The sequence below is a fragment of the Salmo trutta genome, chromosome 14 (assembly GCF_901001165.1).
Source record: "Salmo trutta chromosome 14, fSalTru1.1, whole genome shotgun sequence".
Taxonomy (NCBI): Eukaryota; Metazoa; Chordata; class Actinopteri; order Salmoniformes; family Salmonidae; genus Salmo; species Salmo trutta.
This window is the reverse complement of record NC_042970.1, coordinates 77,617,572-77,632,312: the sequence shown is the minus strand read 5'-3', so window position 1 is coordinate 77,632,312 and position 14,741 is coordinate 77,617,572. Positions and strand designations below refer to the sequence as shown.

At 42.2% G+C, this 14,741-nt stretch overlaps 1 protein-coding gene across 1 annotated transcript; it reads left to right on the top strand.

The window, feature by feature from the left end:
- Positions 1-7,722: 7,722 nt before the first annotated feature.
- LOC115147464 (zinc finger protein 436-like) lies at positions 7,723-10,689 on the top strand. Its single transcript, XM_029689711.1, has 2 exons — positions 7,723-8,300; positions 10,022-10,689. The coding sequence occupies exons 1-2, from the start codon at positions 7,964-7,966 to the stop codon at positions 10,540-10,542; spliced, it is 858 nt and encodes a 285-aa protein (XP_029545571.1). The 5' UTR covers positions 7,723-7,963; the 3' UTR covers positions 10,543-10,689.
- The last annotated feature ends 4,052 nt before the right edge of the window (positions 10,690-14,741 follow it).

Genomic DNA, 14,741 nt, shown 5'->3' with positions numbered 1-14,741 from the left:
CTCGCCTTCTAGATGATAGCGGGGTGAACACGCAGTGGCTCGGGTTGTTGTTGTCCTTGATTATCTTTTTGGCCTTCCTGTGACATCGGGTGGTGTAGGTGTCCTGGAGGGCAGGTAGTTTGCCCCCGGTGATGCGTTGTGCAGACCTCACTACCCTCTGGAGAGCCTTACGGTTATGGGCAGAGCAGTTGCCGTACCAGGCAGTGATACAGCCCAACAGGATGCTCTCGATTGTGCATCTGTAAAAGTTTGTGTGTTTTTGGTAACAAGCCGAATTTCTTCAGCCTCCTGAGGTTGAAGAGGCGCTGCTGCGCCTTCTTCACCACGCTGTCTGTGTGGGTGGACCATTTCAGTTTGTCCGTGATGTGTACGCCGAGGAACGCAAAACTTTCCACCCTCTCCACTACTGTCCCGTCAATGTAGATAGGGGGCTGCTCCCTCTGCTGTTTCCTGAAGTCCACGATTATCTCCTTTATTTTGTTGACATTGTGTGAGGTTATTTTCCTGACACCACACTCCAAGGGCCCTCACCTCCTCCCTGTAGGCCGTCTCCTCGTTGTCGGTAATCAAGCCTACCACTGTAGTGTCGTCTGCAAACTTGATGATTGAGTTGGAGGCGTGCATGTAGTCATTTAGCTCAGCTAGCTTTCTTGGGAACAGGAACAATGGTGGCACTCTTGAAGCATGTGGGAATAGCAGACTGAGATGGGGATTGATTGAATATGTCCGTAAACACACCAGCCAGCTGGTCTGCGCATGCTCTGAGGACACGGCCGGGGATGCCGCCTGGGCCTGCAGCTTTGCGTGGGTTAACACGTTTAAATGTTTTACTAACGTTGGCTACAGTGAAGGAGAGCCCGCAGGTTTTGGTAGCGGGCCGTGTCAATGACACTGTATTGTCTTCAAAGCAAGCAAAAAAGTTGTTTAGTCTGTATGGGAGCAAGGCATCGTGGTCCGCAACGGGGCTGGTTTTTCTTTTGTAGTCCGTGATTGACTGTAGACCCTGCCACATACCTCTCGTGTCTGAGACGTTGAATGGCAACTCCACTTTGTCTCTATACTGACGCTTAGCTTGTTTGATTGCGGAGGGAATTGCTACACTGTTTGTATTCGGTCATGTTTCCGATCACCTTGCTCTGATTAAAAACAGTGGTTCGCACTTTCAGTTTGCGCGAATGCTGCCATCAATCCACGGTTTCTGGTTGGGGAATGTTTTTAATAGACGCTGTGGGTACGACATCACCGATGCACTTGCTAATAAACTCGCTCACCGAATCAGCTTATTCGTCAATGTTGTTGTTCGCCGCAATGCGGAACATATCCCAGTCCACGTGATCAAAGCAATTTTGAAGTGTGGAATCAGATTGATCGGACCAGCGTTGAACAGACCTGAGCACGGGAGCTTCCTGTTTTAGTTTCTGTCTATAGGCTGGGAGCAACAAAATGGAGTCGTGGTCAGCTTTTCCGAAAGGAGGGCGGGGGAGGGCCTTATATGCGTCTCGGAAGTTAGAATAACAGTGGTCTAGGGTTTTACCAGTCCTGGTAGCACAATCGATATGCTGATAGAATTTGGGGAGCCTTGTTTTCAGATTAGCCTTGTTAAAATCCCCAGCTACAATGAATGCAGCCTCAGGATATGTGGTTTCCAATTTACATAGAGTCGAATGAAGTTCTTTCAGGGCCGTTGATGTGTCTGCTTGGGGGGGAATATACACGACTGTGATTATGATCGAAGAGAATTCTCTTGGTAGATAATGCGGTCGGCATTTGACTGTGAGGAATTCTAAGTCAGGTGAACAAAAGGACTTGAGTTCCTGTATGTTGTTATGATCACACCACGTCTCGTTAATCATAAGGCATACACCCCCGCCCTTCTTCTTACCAGAGAGATGCATGTTTCTGTCGGCGCGATGTGTGAAGAAACCAGGTGGCTGTACTGACTCAGATAGCGTGTCTCGAATGAGCCATGTTTTCGTGAAACAAAGAACGTTAGTCTCTGATCTCTCTCTGGAATGCTACCCTTGCTCGGATTTCATCTACCTTCTTGTCAAGAGACTGGACATTGGCGAGTAGTATGCTCGGGAGCGGTGCGCGATGTGCCCGTCTACGGAGCCTGACCAGAAGACCGCTCCGTCTGCCCCTTCTACGGCGTCGTTGTTTTGGGTTGCCGGCTGGGATCCGATCCATTGTCCTGGGTGGTGAGCCAAACAGAGGATCTGCTTCGGGAAAGTCGTATTCCTGGTCGTAATGTTGGTGAGTTGACGTTGCTCTTATATCCAGTAGACCAGGGGCCTGGAGAGAGGCAGCTTGTTGGGGTAATTATACCCTGGACAACATCCTAAGGGGGGAATATGGGAACCAAACTATTCTTACTGTTAAGCGTCAGGGGGAAGAAGATGCATATGAGCAGAGGAAGACAGACTTCCAGACTCATTTAGGGGCTGAACTAGTGACTGACAGATATCCATGAGTGTAGACAGTATGATGGGGGGGGGGGGGGGGGGGGTCAAGGGTCAGTCTTATGGAGTGTTAGTTGCAGATTCTGGCAGGACCGATATCAGTCATTCTATGGAGTCCCAAAAACCAAGGCATTAATGTTACAGGGAATTGGGAGAGCAGAATGTAATATGACTGGGGACCAAGGCATTAGCTGGTAGTAGAGGAAGGACAGCTAATAGAGTCTCTGGGGAACGATACCACTCCTCTGTGTATATTGTTACAGGGGATAGCTGGTAGTAGAGGGACAGCTAACTGTGTACAATACAGAGACTATGAAGTTAAATTGAACGTTACACATACCCAGATCACGGTGAGATTAGCAGATATAGTGTTGTCAACTTTCAGTAATGAGTTTGTCTGAGAAGGCACCACACTTGAAAGACTAGCTACAGATCCCTGTATACAAGAGGCCAACTCACCAGAACGACGAGCTACAGATCCCTGTATACAGGAGGCCACCTCACCAGAAAGACTAGCTACAGATTCCTGTATACAGGAGGCCTCATCCCCAGAAGTGAGGTTCTCCGTAATAATACGGTCCTGTAGACAGGAGGCCACCTCACCAGACGGGAAGAAAACAACAGAGATAACAGGAGAGCAGAATACAGATTTCATGCAATAGCTATTCTCACTGCAGTCGCTGTGGGGACAGAACTGAAGAAGCAGTCATATTATCGAAAGAGGCTATAGTAACAGCATGGAACTAGACTACGGCGCAAATGTGTGCCAGTACATACTAGTGTTCATCAGGGCCCTGTTTCTCAAAACCATCTTACGGCCCAGATATCCAGTTTCCTCATCTTCTTCCTCCTCATTTTCCAATGTGACGGTCATCTCCCCCTCCCCCTCTTTCACTTCAAAAACGGCATCTTCCTCTTTCTCCTCCTCTTTCACTCTGAACGCGTCTTCCTCTAATTTCACTGTAACGTCTTTCTCTTCTTCTTTCACTGTAACAGCCTCACCCTTTACTTGTTTTTGTATTGTGAGAGCCTCATCTTCCTCTTTCACGACAACGTTCAGCCACAGACCATCTTTCTCCGTCCAGCAGACCTCCTCTTCTTTAGCAGGAGGAGAGTAGCTTAGTGAGCTCATGGTCAGGAATGTTAACTAACAGTTAGCTAGCTAGGCTAATGCTAACTTAACCAGCCCGCTAGCTGACTAATAGCAACAACAGCGTACAGTGAGGGGAAAAAAGTATTTAATCCCCTGCTGATTTTGTACGTTTGCCCAATGACATAGAAATGATCAGTCTATAATTTTAATGGTAGGTTTATTTGAACAGTGAGAGACAGAATAACAACAAAAAAGTCCAGAAAAATGCATGTCAAAAATGTTATAAATTGATTTGCATTTTAATGAGGGAAATAAGTATTTGACCCCCTCTCAATCAGAAAGAATTCTGGCTCCCAGGTGTCTTTTATACAGGTAACGAGCTGAGATTAGGAGCACACTCTTAAAGGGAGTGCTCCTAATCTCAGCTTGTTACCTGTATAAAAGACACCTGTCCACAGAAGCAATCAATCAGATTCCAAACTCTCCACCATGGCCAATGTAACAGTATAGCTTCCGTCCCTCTCCTCGCCCCAACCCGGGCTCGAACCAGGGACCCTCTGCGCACATCAACAACTGACACCCCACGAAGCATCATTACCCATCGCGCCACAAAAGCCGCGGCCCTTGCAGCGCAAGGGGAACAACTACTTAAGGTCGCAGAGCGAGTGACGTCACCGATTGAAACGCTATTAGCACGCACCACCGCTAACTAACTAGCCATTTCACATCGGTTACACCAAGACCAAAGAGCTCTCCAAGGATGTCAGGGACAAGATTGTAGACCTACACAAGGCTGGAATGGGCTACAAGACCATCGCCAAGCAGCTTGGTGAGAAGGTGACAACAGTTGGTGTGATTATTCGCAAATGGAAGAAACACAAAATAACTGTCAATCTCCCTCTGCCTGGGGCTCCATGCAAGATCTCACCTCGTGGAGTTGCAATGATCATGAGAACGGTGAGGAATCAGCCCAGAACTACACGGGATGATCTTGTCAATGATCTCAAGGCAGCTGGGACCATAGTCACCAAGAAATCAATTGGTAACACACTACGCCGTGAAGGACTGAAATCCTGCAGCGCCCGCAAGGTCCCCCTGCTCAAGAAAGCACATATACATGCCCGTCTGAAGTTTGCCAATGAACATCTGAATGATTCAGAGGACAACTGGGTGAAAGTGTTGTGGTCAGATGAGACCAAAATGGAGCTCTTTGGCATCAACTCAACTCGCCGTGTTTGGAGGAGGAGGAATGCTGCCTATGACCCCAAGAACACCATCCCCACCGTCAAACATGGAGGTGGAAACATTATGCGTTGGGGGTGTTTTTCTGCTAAGGGTACAGGACAACTTCACCGCATCAAAGGGACGATGGACGGGGCCATGTACCGTCAAATCTTGGGTGAGAACCTCCTTCCCTCAGCCAGGGCATTGAAAATGGGTCGTGGATGGGTATTCTAGCATGACCCAATGACCCAAAACACACGGCCAAGGCAACAAAGGAGTGGTTCAAGAAGAAGCATATTAAGGTCTTGCAGTGGCCTAGCCAGTATCCTTACCATTATTCCATAGAAAATCTGTGGAGGGAGCTGAAAGTTCGAGTTGACAAACGTCAGCCTCAACCTTAATGACTTGGAGAAAATCCGCAAAGAGGAGTGGGACAAAATCCCTCCTGAGATGTGTGCAAACCTGGTGGCCAACTACAAGAAACGTCTGACCTCTGTGATTGCCAACAAGGGTTTTGCCACCAAGTACTAAGTCATGTTTTGCAGAGGTGTCAAATACTTATTTCCCTCATTAAAATGCAAATCATTTTATAACATTTTTGACATGTGTTTTTCTGGATGTTTTTGTTATTCTGTCTCTCACTGTTCAAATAAACCTACCATTAAAATTATAGACTGGTCATTTCTTTGTCAGTGGGCAAACATACAAAATCAGCAGGGGATCAAATACTTTTTTCCCTCACTGTAAATATGAAATTAAATCGGATAACTAACTAGACGACAGAAGTGGGTTTAAAACACAGTGGCTAATACACGCTAAAGCGCCTAATGAGCTTTATTGATTCGGCTATTTTGTCTAGCAAGCTACCGAGGTGGCTGACTAACTGTTGCTGCTGTTGAAAGAAGCATTCTGTCCACTAGATTATTTGTCACACCAGCAGCATTGCCATAAAGTCGCATATCGTCATCTATTGACTGGAGTGGGTAACGCAGTTGAGTGAAATGTATATTTCATTTTCAGACAAAAAGTTAGTGTAGGAAGCATGAGTTTTTACTCACCAGTGTTACAAAACAGTGTGGTTAAAGCCTTAGTAAGTTAGGTGTATTGAAGATCTGGTTACCTATAAGTACAAACAGTTATGTTTTTGCGTCATTACATATTTATTCACTTCCAGATATCTTCTAAACGACCCAGAATGCACTATTTCTCCACGTCATATGGAGGACCTACTCTGTGCTACAGAGTTTGTATGCTAGCTCGGTATCTAGCTCAAGCTTGTTAATGTTAGCTTCACCTCATGCTTTCCATGTACTGTGTGATTGTGTTATCTAGAGGGAACCCATTAGCACGGTAGACTCTGGTGCCTTCTTGCCGTGGGCACAAAACGAAAGAGAAAATTCAACCTGCTTGCTCCTTTATGTTTTCTCAACTTTTCGGTAGGGATGTTACGTTTGATATCGGAGCTACGATGCATGCGTCGAAATCGCTAAGCAGTAAACTTCAAAGCAGTGTGCTGATGCCTGTATTACTTTATCAGCAGCATGTCATCAATGACGTCTGAAGATTAATTTCGTCGAACAACCACATGATTGGTTTGGTATTGGGCTTGTTCGACACTGCAGGCAACTGCCGACTGACTTATCTACAAATCACCTTACATCATAAATAACTACTCATTATTACTTATAAATCAGTAAGCCAGTCACCATTTACCCACAATGCAGCATGGATTTGTCGAACACTGCCAGTGGTTTAGTAGATGACATAAAGGCTATGCTGCTACGGCTACGATGTGGGACGTCATCTATAATAATGACATAAAGCCTATGCTGCTACGCGCTTCGGTGTGGGACGTCATCTATAATAATGACATAAAGCCTATGCTGCTACGCGCTTCGGTGTGGGACGTCATCTATAATAATGACATAAAGGCTATGCTGCTACGGTGTGGGATTCATCTATAATAATGACATAAAGGCTATGCTGCTACAGTGTGGGATTCATCTATAATAATGACATAAAGGCTATGCTGCTACGTGCTGCTGTGTGGGATGTCATTTATAATTGGCTGTTCTAAATTATGTGTTGCTTAAAGCCTTGAGTAATGAACCTATTTTTGAGACAATTGGCTGGAAAGCGTCAATGCTTCAGGAAGCTTTGTTTCCCCATCATGGAATCTCTCTATTTTTGATGCTGTGATTTTCCCTGCCATCATTCTGTATTTCTCTGCTCTTCTGATCTGCAGTCATGTTTTAGTTGGGTTTTAGTTGGGTTCTAACTGGTCTCCATTAGTTGGGCTCCAGCTCGCTGACCATAGTGTCACGAATCGGCTCGAAGACCGTAACAAAAAGTGAGACAACGTGGAGATAAAGAATAACCGACATCCTATTAAGGAAAACGAGAGCAAAGAGAAAGAGTGGGAAGGTTGTCACAGCAGTTCGATGATATACCAGGGACTGGGGATGCAGTTAGGCTTGTATGCAGTCTGATGATATACCAGGGCCTGGGAATGCAGTTAGCTTTGTATGCAGTCTGATGATATACCAGGGCCTGGGGATGTAGTTAGGTTTGTTTTCCTCTAGCTATTCTCCAGTTTGCTCCCAGCAGCGTTCATAGAACATAGATCACTGTTAAACTAGGCTGCAGAGTGTTCCTAGTTTGACAGATAATTCAACCAGTGTGTGACCAGTGGGTTTCTTTAAATGAATGAATATGAAACTGCCTTAAATACAGATGTGAAGGACAATGTTTTAAATTCTCACTCAAAATATGCACTGCTCTTTTTGAACGTCTCAATATAATTGTATTATTTAATGAAAGGAATGAAAGATACATTTGTCTTCAAATGAAAAATAAAAAAACGTATCTTAACTGCGTTACCCACTCCAGTCAGCAGACGGCGATGTGCGTCTTTCAGGCGATGCTGCGAGCGTGACGTATAATCTAGTGGACGGGACACTTCAACAACAACGAGTCAGCCACCTTGGTAGCCAACAGCCGAAACATTTAGACTGTTTCTGTGCATATTTGCCTCTGTGTTTTAAATATACTTCTGACATCTAGTTAATTGACCCCATTTAAATGTTATAGGTACATTGTTAGTCAACTAGCTGGCTGGATAAGTTAGCCTAGCACTATACTAGTCGCTCATGCTAACTAGCTAGCTAGCTAGCTAACATCCCCGACCATGAGCTCACTGATGTATTCCCCCCCTGCTAAAGAAGAGGAGGTATGCTGGACGGAGAAAGAGGGTATGTGGCTGAACATTGTCGTGAAAGATGAGAAGGAAGAGGAGGATGTCACAGTTAAAAAAGAAGTAGAGGGTGAGGATGTTACAATGAAAGAAGAGAAATACGTTTCAGTGAAAGAAGAGGACGCGTTCAGAGTGAAAGAGGAGGAGGATGTTACAGTAAAAGAAGGGGAGGAAGAGAAAGAGGAGGATGCCGTTTTTGGAGTGAAGAAGGAGAAAGAGGGAGAGATAACAGTCATATTGACAGAGGAGTCAGGAGATCTGATTACCACCAGTAAGTACTGTCTTAAAAACGGGCTCTAATTGTCCAGTTTTTGAACGAATATGTTGTTTTAAAGCAGCATGCTACTGAAATTCTATACTTGAAAATGTTGTTCTGTACTATAGGAATTCATGTTATAATATAATGTTAAAGCTACATTTTAAAATGGGTGGTTAAAGGCCTGAATGCTGATTGGCTGACAGCCGTGGTATATCAGGTCGTATACCATGGGTATGACATGTATTTTTACTGTTCTGATTACGTTGGTAACCAGTTTATAATAGCAATAAGACACCTCAGTGATAGATGGCCAATATACCACGGCTAAGGGCTGTATCCAGGCACTCTAAGTTGCGTTGTGCATAAGGACAGTCTTTAACCATGCTATATTGGCCATATACCACACTTCCTCGGGCCTTATTGCTTAACTGTAACGTGTATACCATCAGAGTCCCTCCCACCACAAAATCACAACTTAATTGTCTCACAGAATGGCAAACAAGTTATAAATGCAACTTTTAACGTGTGTCTATTGTAGACCTTGCATGGGGTGTGTATACCCAATATAAGCAGATTTCTAAACAATGTTGGAGAAATACATAAAATAAGAAGCATTATTGAAATGAAATGGACATGTGTTATGGGGAGACTAAACATATTAGCAAAAGAACAAGTGTTTTGGGGAGACTGAACATGTTAGCAAAGGGACAAGCGTTTTGGGGAGACTGAACATATTAGCAAAAGGACAAGTGTTTTGGGGAGACTGAACATATTAGCAAATGGACAAGCGCTTGGGAGAGACTGAACATATTAGCAAAAGGACAAGCGTTTTGGGGAGACTGAACATATTAGCAAATGGACAAGCGCTTTGGAGAGACTGAACATATTAGCAAAAGGACAAGCGTGTTGGGGAGACTGAACATATTAGCAAACGTTTGTTAGTTGACAAAAAACATGGTCAAAATAGCCATTTCAAGGAAAGGCTTGGCTAAACTAAAGAATTATCATTTAGAAAAGATGGTACTTATTACTTTAGAGATTAAGTGAGCCACCAACAAAATGTTATTAACATTGGATCAAATGCAGCTTATAACATTGACTGAAATAGTAATATATATTATTATAGAGCTCTGCTCAGCCTATAAACATGACATTATCTATTATTATAGAGCTCTTCTCAGCCTATAAACATGACATTGTCTATTATTATAGAGCTCTGCTCAGCCTATAAACATGATCTATTATTATAGAGCTCTGTTCAGCCTATAAACATGACATTATCTATTATTATAGAGCTCTGCTCAGCCTAGAAACATGACATCTATTATTATAGAGCTCTGCTCAGCCTAGAAACATGACATCTATTATTATAGAGCTCTGCTCAGCCTATGCTTAGCCTATAAACATGACATTATCTATTATTATAGAGCTCTGTTCAGCCTATAAACATGACATTATCTATTATTATAGAGCTCTGCTCAGCTTATAAACATGACATTATCTATTATGACATCATGACATTCCCTGAGAGATTAGATATGGAGCTCTACATCATTTGTTTTTAAATCTCACCGTCACCAAGTTTATTATTAATGATGTAATGTTGTGAAAACTGACCTCAGGTTATTGAGGGATCTAGTCTAGATTAAACCTCATAGGAAAACAGTTTTATTTAATGCAGGTTTCATTCAGGTCTCTCTTTAGTATTAAACAAATTACTCTGTCTTTACCAGGAGAGAGACCAGACTTTCACTCTGACAGCAGAAAGAGGCCTTCAGAGGAACCAGACACAGAGACGCCCAAACCAGCGAGACGACACCACTGCTCCTACTGTGGAAATAGTTTTACCCGATTACTACACCTGAAAGCACATGAGAGAATACATACAGGAGAAAAGCCCTTCCACTGTTCCCAGTGTGAAAAGAGTTTTAGGTGGTTAACGAGTCTGAAAAAGCATGAGAGGACACACACACAAGAAAAGCTCTACCAATGCTCCCTGTGTGGAAAGAGTTTTACCAAGTTAGGAGGCCTGACTAGGCATGACAGGACACACACAGGAGGGGATAAGACCTACCACTGCTCCCAGTGTGGAAAGAGATTTAACCGGTTAAGGCATCTGAATAAGCATGAAATAATACATACACAGGAGGAGAAAACATACCACTGCTCTCATTGTGGAAAGACATTTTCCCAGTCAGAGGACCTGAAAGCACATGAGAGAATAGAGAGACTGTGTTCTGACTTGTGTTTTTGACTGAGAATTAGTGTTTTAGTTTGTCACATTAAATCATATTGTTTAAATGAAATCACACATGAAAATCTGACCGAAACAACAGGCCTGTTTTTGTTGTTTTTTCATCTTGATCATGTCTAAAATCAATTAAATATTTTAACACGTGTATTTCGTTTTTCTTTATTAGCTTTGATTGGTTGTATACAAGTATAAACCCTCTGTTGTTCATAATATGATTTGGATATTGCTAAATGTAAATTATTATATAAGGAAGTAAGTAGCCTTGGCTTGTCTGAGCCAGAATGGCTCATAGTAGCAGGAGCTGTTTCTGTAGTGTGAGGCAGCTTGATGTACAGTACTTCCCCTGGACAGGACTCCAGTCTATTAAGTTATTATATAGATTCATTTCATTTTGCTATTCTTCACTCCAACCTTGAATTTGATTTGATATATGATTTGGATATTGCTAAATTACTTTGATTGGATACAGCTGCAGCCAAATATATTGGCACCCTTGCACTTACAAATAATTCCCTATTTCTTCTCAAATCAGTCTAGTACCACTACTTTACTATGATGGTCTCCACACCTTGTTATTGTACTAGCTCCACTACTATACTATGATGGTCTCCACACCTTGTTATTGTACTAGCTCCACTACTATACTATGATGGTCTCCACACCTTGTTATTGTACTGGCTCCACTACTAGTACCACTACTATACTATGATGGTCTCCACACCTTGTTATTGTACTGGCTCCACTACTAGTACCACTACTATACTATGATGGTGTCCACACCTTGTTATTGTACTAGCTCCACTACTATACTGTGATGATCTCCACACCTTGTTATTGTACTAGCTCCACTACTAGCTCCACTACTATACTATGATGGTCTCCACACCTTGTTATTGTACTGGCTCCACTACCAGTACCACTACTATACTATGATGGTCTCCACACCTTGTTATTGTACTAGGTCCACTATTAGCTCCACTACTATACTATGATGGTCTCCACACATTGTTATTGTACTAGCTCCACTACTATACTATGATGGTCTCCACACCTTGTTATCAAATGTATTTTTATAAAGCTCTTTTTCCATCAGCCGATGTCACAAAGTGATATACAGAAACTCAGCCTAAAACCCCAAACAGCAATGCAGATGTAGAAGCATGGTGGCTCCCCAATTAAGGTTCAACCAGCCGCCTGTAGTTGGGAGGTAGTTCTGTAGCTGTATACAGCCAGACTGGAAGGGTTCATGCAGATTGTTGGTAGAGAGGTAGTTCTGTAGTATCTAGTCAGACTAGAAGGGTTCATGCAGATTTTTGGTAGAGAGGTAGTTCTGTAGTTGTATCTAGCCAGACTAGAATGGTTCATGCAGATTGTTGGTAGAGAGGTAGTTCTGTAATTGTATACAGTCAGACTAGAAGGGTTCATGTAGATTGTTGGTAGAGAGGTAGTTCTGTAGTATCTAGTCAGACTGGGAGGGTTCATGCAGATTTTCTCAAGGTTGGTTTGATGGAGTCAGTTTTAAGGGAATTAGGCACAGTGCCTGAATTAAGAAAGTTATTTATGATTGTATGAGTCCTGTGGGAAAAGGGTCCAAGGGGCAGGTAGTTGACCTCATATTATGGACCATTTCTGAGACAGATTTTGGGGTTGTCAATGAGAATGTGGTGAAACTGCAGCTGGGAGGGTCAGTGTGAAGCAGAGACAGAGGTCTTAATCAAGGGGTAGATTGTACAGTGAAACTGCAGCTGGGAGGCTCAGTGTGAAGCAGAGGGACAGGTCTGAATCAAGGGGTAGATTGTACAGTGAAGTAAATGCTCTTTATTTCAGATTTGGGGATTTGAAAAATGCAATAAAAATGGTACTTTATTCAATGGAGTGGGTAAAGGAGGAGTTATCGAGTGGTTGAACTAATTTCTTTACTACAGAAAATGTAATTCTGGTGTTCCTGTCACCATTTGCAATGAGATTGGTAAAGTATAACTTGTGTGCAGTGTTCAGTGCCTCTTTGTATGCAGTCTGTTGATATACCAGGGCCTGAGGATGCACAGTTAGCTTTGTTTTCCTCCAGCTACTCTGCAGTTTGCTCCCAGCAGCTTTCATAGAACGTAGATCACTGTTAAACTTGGCAGCAGAGCGTTTGTTTGACGGAATGAATATGACATTGCCTTATATGCAGCGTTAGATGTAAAGTTTAAATTCTCATTCATTACAAATCTTCACTAATCAATCAACACATGCTTTCCTTTGGACGTATCAATTTAATATTATTATTTAATGAAATACATTTTAAAAATACCCTTTTGTCAAGAAATAAAATAAACATTTCCTTATACTGCGTTACCCACTCCAGTCAGCTGATGACGATGCTGCCAGTGTGACGTATAATCTAGTGGACGGGTCACTTCGACAACAACAGCGAGTCAGTCACTTCAGTAGCTTGCTAGGCGACATAGCCTAAACGTTCAAGCTTTTTAGACTGTTTCAGTGCATATTTTCCTATGTGTTTTAAACATACTTCTGTTTTATAGCTAGCTGCCCCATTTATTTTCATATTTACGTTGTTAGTCAGGCAGATGTCTTAAATTTGCCTAGCGCTAGGCGAGCTAGCTAACATCTCCGACCATGAGTTCACTAAGCTACTCTCCTCCTGTTAAAGATGAGATCTGCTGGACTGAGAAAGAAGCTCTGGGTCTGAACGTTTTCGTGAAAGAGGAGAAGGAAGAGGAGGATGTCACAGTAAAAAAGAAGTAGAGGGTGAGGCTGTTAGAGAAAGACGTTACAGTGAAAGAAGAGGAAGACGCGTTCAGAGTGAAAGAGGAGGAAGATTTTACAGTAAAAGAAGAGGAGGAAGAGAAAGAGGAGGATGCCGTTTTTGGAGTGGAGGAGGAGGGGGAGATAACTTTCACATTGGAGTACAAACTATTATTGAACTGATGTGTGTTTTTAAAGCAGCATTCTACTGAATGTTTATGCTTGAATATGTTATTATTTAATGTAGGAATTGATAACTACACTGTAAGATGTGTATACCACCAAAGAGCGGGTCACCAACAAAACCTTAACAATGGATTATCAAATTCACAACTTTAATATCACTCAGAATTGAAAAACAAGATATAAATGATACGTGATGTGTGTTGCTATAGTAACCCGTGGGGGGAAGTGAACACCCAGACAGTGGACATCTTTGAAAACAAAACCAGGAAAGTACTTCATCGTTACCCAGAAACGATTTGATGTTGAGATTAAAAACGGCTGCATTGGCCCTTTAATGTAAAATGCATAAGGCTTCTTATGTGTTTTATTTACCGTGAATGATTTCAATTAAAATAGTCAACAAGAAACAATAATAATAATAATAACTTCGACTACATACATCCTTCTCGCTAGCAGACCACCGATTTTCATTGCAATTCATGTAAGTTAAATTAGGTTTTTAGTTAAGTTAGGTTTTAGTTAAGTTAGGTTATGAGAGTTTTCAAAAAAGTAATATGTACACATTTTGTGGGACATTCTGTTCATTGTAAAATTCGACTGTGTGACACATTTAATTTAACTTTGAACCTCTGAAATATAGCTAACAGGTTTGCTAATGTTGCTAGTTTAACGTAGTTGCTAAATGTTGATATAACTGCTTAGTAACCAAAAAGGAAAGAAATTGTAAGTGTTAGATAATACATTTCAAGAAAACAGCTGAATGTTGTCAAGCTATAGACAGATAATAGAGCTCAGCCTATAAACATGACATTATCTATTATTATAGAGCTCTGCTCAGCCTATAAACATGATCTATTATTATAGATCTCTGTTCAGCCTATAAACATGACATTATCTATTATTATAGAGCTCCACTACTATACTATGATGGTCTCCACACCTTGTTATTGTACTAGCTCCACTACTAGCTCCACTACTATACTATGATGGTCTCCACACCTTGTTATTGTACTAGCTCTATTATTATAGAGCTCTGCTCAGCCTATACACATGACAGGATCTATTATTATAGAGCTCTGCTCAGCCTATACACATGACATGATCTATTATTATAGAGCTCTGCTCAGCCTATAAACATGACATGATTTATTATTATAGAGCTCTGCTCAGCCTATAAAGATGACATTATCTATTATTATGACATCATGACATTCCCTGAGAGATTAGATTTGGAGCTCTACAGTGAGGGAAAAAAGTATTTG

Bases quoted from the DNA above. Each gene is read 5' to 3' on its own strand.
- LOC115147464 (XM_029689711.1), top strand. From the start codon at position 7,964: ATGAGCTCACTGATGTATTCCCCCCCTGCTAAAGAAGAGGAGGTATGC. The intron at 8,301-10,021 runs GTAAGTACTGTC...TGTCTTTACCAG, and splicing joins AGGAGATCTGATTACCACCA to GAGAGAGACCAGACTTTCAC.